Source organism: Thunnus albacares, chromosome 11 (genome assembly GCF_914725855.1).
Source record: "Thunnus albacares chromosome 11, fThuAlb1.1, whole genome shotgun sequence".
Lineage (NCBI taxonomy): Eukaryota > Metazoa > Chordata > Actinopteri > Scombriformes > Scombridae > Thunnus > Thunnus albacares.
This window is the reverse complement of record NC_058116.1, coordinates 33,745,092-33,751,933: the sequence shown is the minus strand read 5'-3', so window position 1 is coordinate 33,751,933 and position 6,842 is coordinate 33,745,092. Positions and strand designations below refer to the sequence as shown.

General features: G+C 41.8%; 1 protein-coding gene across 2 annotated transcripts; it reads left to right on the top strand.

The window, feature by feature from the left end:
* Window positions 1-367: 367 nt before the first annotated feature.
* On the top strand, window positions 368-6,478 carry LOC122992612 (chymotrypsinogen 2-like). 2 transcript variants are annotated; one of them, XM_044366465.1, is made up of 7 exons: window positions 368-819; window positions 2,933-3,036; window positions 3,110-3,189; window positions 3,687-3,765; window positions 3,846-4,029; window positions 5,852-5,982; window positions 6,117-6,478. In XM_044366465.1, the coding sequence occupies exons 1-7, from the start codon at window positions 579-581 to the stop codon at window positions 6,276-6,278; spliced, it is 981 nt and encodes a 326-aa protein (XP_044222400.1). In that variant the 5' UTR covers window positions 368-578; the 3' UTR covers window positions 6,279-6,478. The 2 variants fall into 2 exon arrangements, with proteins under 2 accessions (XP_044222400.1, XP_044222399.1); XM_044366464.1 differs by having other exon boundaries at window positions 368-828.
* The last annotated feature ends 364 nt before the right edge of the window (window positions 6,479-6,842 follow it).

The window sequence follows — 6,842 nt, the reverse complement described above, 5'->3', positions numbered from 1 at the left end:
CCTGATCCTCGTCTCTTCTAAACCAAAACTCTTCAGGGTTTAATGTCAAACTGTCACATTACTGGAACACATTTACAGAAGCAGACATTTTATTCTTCTTGTAATTCTTTTTTTAAAATCTGACTTGACCTTCTGTTACAAAACAGCAGCTGTTGTCACTGTGATACTGCAACCTCACAACAAACTAAATCTATTCATTTCAATAGAATTGCTGAATTGCTTAGGATCCCAAAACAAAAATACCAAAAGTACAAAAATACAAAAAAGCCAGTTTTAGTTAAAAAGCTTATGAAAATGTTAAGTTTTATTTATAATGATAGATTACTTCACCACCAGTCTGCTCACTACTGCTGTAAGACGGCTTTAACATCAATAATACTGTCACAATAACTGATCAAACCCAATAATTACAAACTTGATCAGCCACATATCACTACAAGTCCTTCTCAGTGACTCACTTATACATTTGCAAACCACAGACGGCTGCAGTTTGGTGAAAACTTCAATGACACAAAACTACTGTCACACGTTTAACTGTGAAAGTTTTCACAACAGACATCAGAGACGTTTACATAAATATGTTTCACAAGATCCTCCTGCACATCTTCTCAGTTAATTACACAGAACAGTGGTTGCACCATAGAAACACACACACACACACACACACACACACACACACACACACACACACGTCCCTCCTGTCCAATCCTGTCGCTCCTCGTCTGTATAAAGGTTCGTCTCTCAGACGGAGCTTTCATGTTCGAGCCATGGTCTTCCTGTGGATCCTCTCCTGCTTCGCCTTCATCGGCGCCGCCTACGGTCAGAGAGGTGAGGGAGTGAAGCATGCTGGGTAGACTGAGCTGCTTGTTTTTAATTTACAACTATTATATTTATTTACAGATTTAATATTTAGCGGCTCTGGGTGGGCGGCCATCATCTACCGACCGGTTGAGAGGAGAGAGAGAACAATGCAAGTTCCACATAGAGATGTATAGTAATAATAATGGTAATAATCATAATAAGACTAATAATAATTAAAGCTGCCAGCAGTGTTGGTCGGGACCTCGCACTCTGGTCCGTCACGATCAGATCATTTATATTTTTAAAAATGGGTGATATTTCTTACAAGTGTGGTGTGCTTTTATTTTGAAAGTTTGATTGACAGGAGGAGAGTTTTCTGCAGGGTGAGACATGTCTGTCTTGCTCACACCTGTGGAATCAAAATTATGAAAGTTTTGGGCCCATTCACTTGAATTTCAAACTGAAAACTCTTGATGAGTTTGTGTGTAAAACAAATTATTTTCCTAATTTTCATCAAGTCTATTTTTAGAAAAGTAAAGACTTTTAACCCACATGACCTGGTCAAAGTTTGATTGACATGTGTACTGTCAGGTGTGTAGAGACAATAAGTAACTGCAGCTGGACACAGAAAACTCATACATTTGAATGGAGAGTGTGAGCGAACCCACACCTTTTTGAACATTTACTGCTTCCACATAGTTTTAGATACAAACTTCATTTGAACTTTAAATGAGTCACGAGACTTTGACCCACAAATCTTGAATTTACATGATTTTTCTATCTTTTACTGTTTTTGAGATATTAGAGTGTGAGTTTTAAAGTCTTTTCTTGGTCCTCCTGTGATTTTATAATGAGTGTGTATTGCGGAATGTTTCACAGCACTGAGGGAGTGACATCACCAGGAGCAGTTGGAGAGGAGGATTTTAGAGTACGCTTCTTGTGAAATCTCCTCATAAATCCCATGACTTTGGCCAAATCTCACATTAAAATTATATTTTAGTAGGAAATTTCATTGCGAATCCATTGATACAGGTTTGAAAGTGGTCAGACTTATAGTTTAGACGTCAGAAGCCTCTGTTTGACACAAAGTTCATGCCCATAGATTGCCTCCCCATTGGTTTACATTGTAAGTGTGATGTGGCACTGCAACTTTCAGGGCTTATTAAATCCAAACCGTTCGAGTTATTACAAAGTTTTTAACTTTTTTCAGCACAGTGTCATAAGTCATGTATTAAAGTTTGAAGTCGATACCATTAACGCCCTCAGAGGAGATAGCGTTTGTTTGGAGGCAAAAATTGAGGCAAAGTCTTATTTTGAAAGGCTAATTGCGGACTTCCTGTTGGATTTAGGTCAGGGGTGTCAGTGTATGATTTGTAGGTCTTGATGAGACAAATAATTGAGTTTTGGTTTGATCTCTCTACGACATTCCTATGGACCGTGGCAGCCATATTTACAGTTACATATAGTTTATACTTACATAGGTGGCGCTAGAGAGCACATTTTGGCACTTTAGGGGTTAATTTTGACATTTTATCAAATTTTACACCAGACCTGATGTGTGTGCCAAATTTGGTGAGTTTTTGAGCATGTTTAGGGGGTCAAATTTAGGGTTTAAGTCCTGTAATAACAAAGAAAGAAACAAACACTAGGGTCCCCGCCCTTAGGGGCATCTGCCTTTTGGGCTCGGTCCCTAATAATTGTAGCAGTGGGTGTTGAGCAGCTCTGGAGGCAGAAATACCTGCAGAAAGCAACAGGAGGAGAGAGGAGAGAGACAGCTCACAGCTCCTGGTATTCCCAGGAGGTCTCCCATCCAAGTACTAACCAGGCCCCATCCTGCTCAGCTTCCCACATCACAAGAGATCCCATGTGTGCAGGGTGGTGAGGCCGTAAGACTTTATGAAGATAAAATGATTTTTATAAGTGACTGAAGATAACTGGACAGTCTGAGATCGATCCGTGTTTATTGGCTGATCACTTTAAAAGTATTGATCTTATTAACAATCGTTTCTTATTGAAAATGTGACTCGAGGTGTTTTGTGTCGTCTGTTCGCAAAGATCAGGAACAAACTTCCTGACTCATGTTGTTGTTAATGATGTCTTTATGATGATGTCTTTATGATGATGTCACCAGGTTGCGGCACTCCCGCCATCCCCCCCGACATCAGCGGTTACTCTGATATCGTGAATGGCAAGGAGGCGAAGCCTCACTCCTGGCCCTGGCAGGTGTCCCTGCAGGTACACACACACACACACACACACACACACACACACACACACAGTTGTATTCATGAACATGTGATTGTTTCAGAGAAGACCTGGTTCCCACTTCTGCGGAGGCTCCCTCATCAACGAGAGCTGGGTGGTGACCGCCGCTCACTGTCCCATCAGGTAAACACCAATGACCTTTAATCTTTAACCTTTAACCCTCACCTGTCATCTTCACCTCTATCTTCACACTGTAACGGAGGTTTTGAGTTCTGAGTTATTTTGATTTAATTGTTGATGATTTGACAGAAATTATTAGATTTTTTCGGTGCTTCAAAATTGGATTGAAATGTATTTTAAACTGTTGTCATAGCAACGAGTCCTCAAGCCGAGCTCCAGCAAGATCAAATGTTTTATGGAAATTGTTGAATAATTATGATTTTAGATGAGAACATGCATCTTATTGGTTCACTGAATTATCACTTTTTAATTTTCACATTCAAGCATTTTTATCTGAGAAAATACACCTGTTGAAATTTAAAAAGGGTCAGCTGACATCATGATGGGACTTATTGTCATTTGAATAACAGACGGTGTTTACATTAGGCTCCGCCTCCTGTTGCTCAGGTGTTACTCAGCTGTTTTTTTATTGGCCGTTTCACTCACATCCTTTCCTGTAGGAGGTCGACTCTTGTGGTTCTCGGCGAACACAACCTCCGCTCCTCTGCGGAAGACGTCCAGGTGATGAGGGTTGGCCAGGTGAGCAACAAGCAGCAGGACTTCATCATGTCTCTTGAGCTCCTGCGTGTTCACCAGCTAACGATGTCGTTTCTTGTCAGGCGTTCCCACATCCCGACTACAACAGCCCCACCCGCTTTAACAACGACATCCAGCTCATCAAGCTGGCCAGACCCGCCCAGATAAACAGGCGTGTTTCCCCCGTGTGTGTGGCCGAGACCAGAGACAACGTCCCTGCAGGCATAACGTGCATGACCACCGGCTGGGGCTGGACCAATGGCAACGGTGACTTAATTATTATCATTATTATTATTATTATTGTTATGGAATTTTCCATCTTTAGGGGTTACAAATTGGGTTACATCGGGTCAAGCCTGGGCTAGTTACTAATTGTACATTTTAAAAGTCTCATTCCTGCTTATTGAGGCCTGATAATAATGGTGCCTTGAGGTCACACTGTAATTCTTAAGTAGAAAGGAGACAATTCTCTCCTCTCCTTGAGACTCCAGAACCCTCTTTGATGTTTTGGGGAAGGCAGAGGCCTCTCTGATAAAGGGTAAATCAGCATTACCGTGGTTACCAAGGTCGGAGGGGGCCTTCCTAGACAACAAAGATAGGTGAATGTGTAGCCAGAATGTGCTGACAGTGACCTGAAGTTCCATGCAACGTGACCTGAACTAACACGGGTAAAATGCATTTCCTTGTTTAGAAACTAATGAACCAATTAGACAAATTTTTCATAGTGTAGGCTGATCTGCTTAGGTTAAAGCCTCTGGGCCCTATTTTAACGATCTAAAGCGCATGGTCTGAAGCGCATGGCGCTATGTCATTGAGGGTGAGTCCAAATCCACTTTTGCTATTTTAACGGTGGAAAAATGGTCGCTGCACCAGGTGCATGGTTTAAAGGGGTTGTCCATAGTCTCCTAATTAATTGCACCTTGGCGGATTGCTATTATAACGGCGCATTTGCCGAGTAGCAAGAAGGAGCGCTTCTCTGCAGAGGAAACGGATCTGCTCGTGCGCAAAGGGAAAGTGCACGATCCATAACGAGCACACTGCTGCTCCTGGACCCTCCCGTGGTCCCAGACCACTAGTTTAAGATCCTGTTCATTCATTTGTTGCAAATTTGTCTTCGTTTGGTTTTTGAAAAGGTTTATTTTTTTAATTACAGCTTTGGATTCTTTAAAATCGTTTTGTTCAGTCAGGGAGTATCAGGTCAAATCAGCAGGTTTTAATTGTTGAAAGTATAGAAACTTGATCACTGTAACCTCAAAAATGTTAAAGAATATTTGTTGAATATTGTTCAAAGATTAAAGAATTAATTTTAATCATGTAAAGAATCATCAACACAGTTATCAGGACTTGATGAGCTCTCCAAGGTTCTGATCCTTCTGCTGGCAGCAGCTAGAAGCTGTGCAGATTTATTTCCTTCGTTAGTTTAATCATTGTTTTCACCACATTTATTTGTGCTGCGCGTAGTGCCGCTCTGCACCGGGCGTAAGATAGGACCCTGAGAGTCAGACCTTCAGAGGACAGAATGGAAAGAGACAGCATCCAAGTTGCAGAAGACTTCAATGGTTGCTATTTCAGTTCTCCTTGATCAAGGGCTTCAACAAACATTTTCAGCTTTACATCAAAGGCTCGTGCCTACTTGTCTCCACTGAGGTGCTGACCATCACTCAAAATATCCACATCAATTATGTTTATTATGATTATTATTAGTGCTTTACAGCTGCTGGGGCCTGACCCACTACAACAGTGACTATCATTATTATTATTGGTGACTCACTCCTTTAAATAGAACTTAAGTAGTTGAAGTGACTTTGCTCATCTTCGTTCACCACCTCACCTTTAATTTTGGCTGATCGAGCTGCTTCCCTCTGTTAAGTGCTAAAAAGCTTGAACCCGCAAATTGCCACTTATGGCTATATTTATTATTATTATTATTATTATTATTATTATTATTATTGTCAGTGCCTTATACCTGGTTAAATCTCACCTGTACAGCTTCTCAGACCACTATGGGGAGTGTTAACACAGGAAACATGGCATGCTTTGACCACTGGGGGCAGTATAGACATCAGTGTGATGTGTTGATGTGTTGCAGGTAACCCCGCCACCCGGCTGCAGCAGGCAGCCCTCCCCCTGCTGACCAATAGGCGGTGCCGTCGATTCTTCGGCAGCTCTATCACCTCCAAGATGATCTGTGCCGGAGCCAACGGAACCTCCAGCTGCAGGGTGGGTGCTGCACACTAACCACCAACAAGCATATTAGCAACATTTTGGAAGATAGACATGCTAACATGTACCTATCAGCTACGCATGTTATTTGTTTGTTTGTGTGCTTATTTTGTGTGTGTGTTTGTTTTCAGGGCGACTCTGGAGGTCCTCTGGTCTGTCAGAAGGCTGGTGCCTGGACTCTGGTTGGTGTCGTGTCCTTTGGAAGAGTCCCCTGCAATACCATGACGCCTGCTGTGTACGCCCGCGTCACAGCACTGCGCGCCTGGATAGACCGGACCATCGCCGCCAACTGAGAGAGTTTCACTTGCTCAAAATGAAGTTCAATAAAACATACAAAATATAAAACACACTGCTTGTTCTTATTTATTCACATCAAAGTAAAAAAACTGTTCGACATGATGCTGTTGGAAGTCAGGAAGAGGTTAGTTTAGCATCAAGACTGGAAGGAGGAGAAAACAGCTAGTTTAGCTTAGCATAAAGACTGGAAGGAAGAGAAAACAGCTAGCTTAGCTTAGCATCAAGACTGGAAGGAGGAGAAAACAGCTAGCTTAGCTTAGCATAAAGACTGGAAGGAAGAGAAAACAGCTAGCTTAGCTTAGCATAAAGACTGGAAGGAAGAGAAAACAGCTAGCTTAGCTTAGCATCAAGACTGGAAGGAGGAGAAAACAGCTAGCTTAGCTTAGCATAAAGACTGGAAGGAAAACAGCTAGCTTAGCTTAGCATCAGACTGCAAATAGGGGAAAACAGCTATCTTAGTATAAGAGTGAAAGCAGGGGGAAACAGTTAGCTTAGCTTAGCATAAAGACAAACAGACCACATGTCAAAAGTTTATTAAAGTAAGACGTTGAAATCTGAAA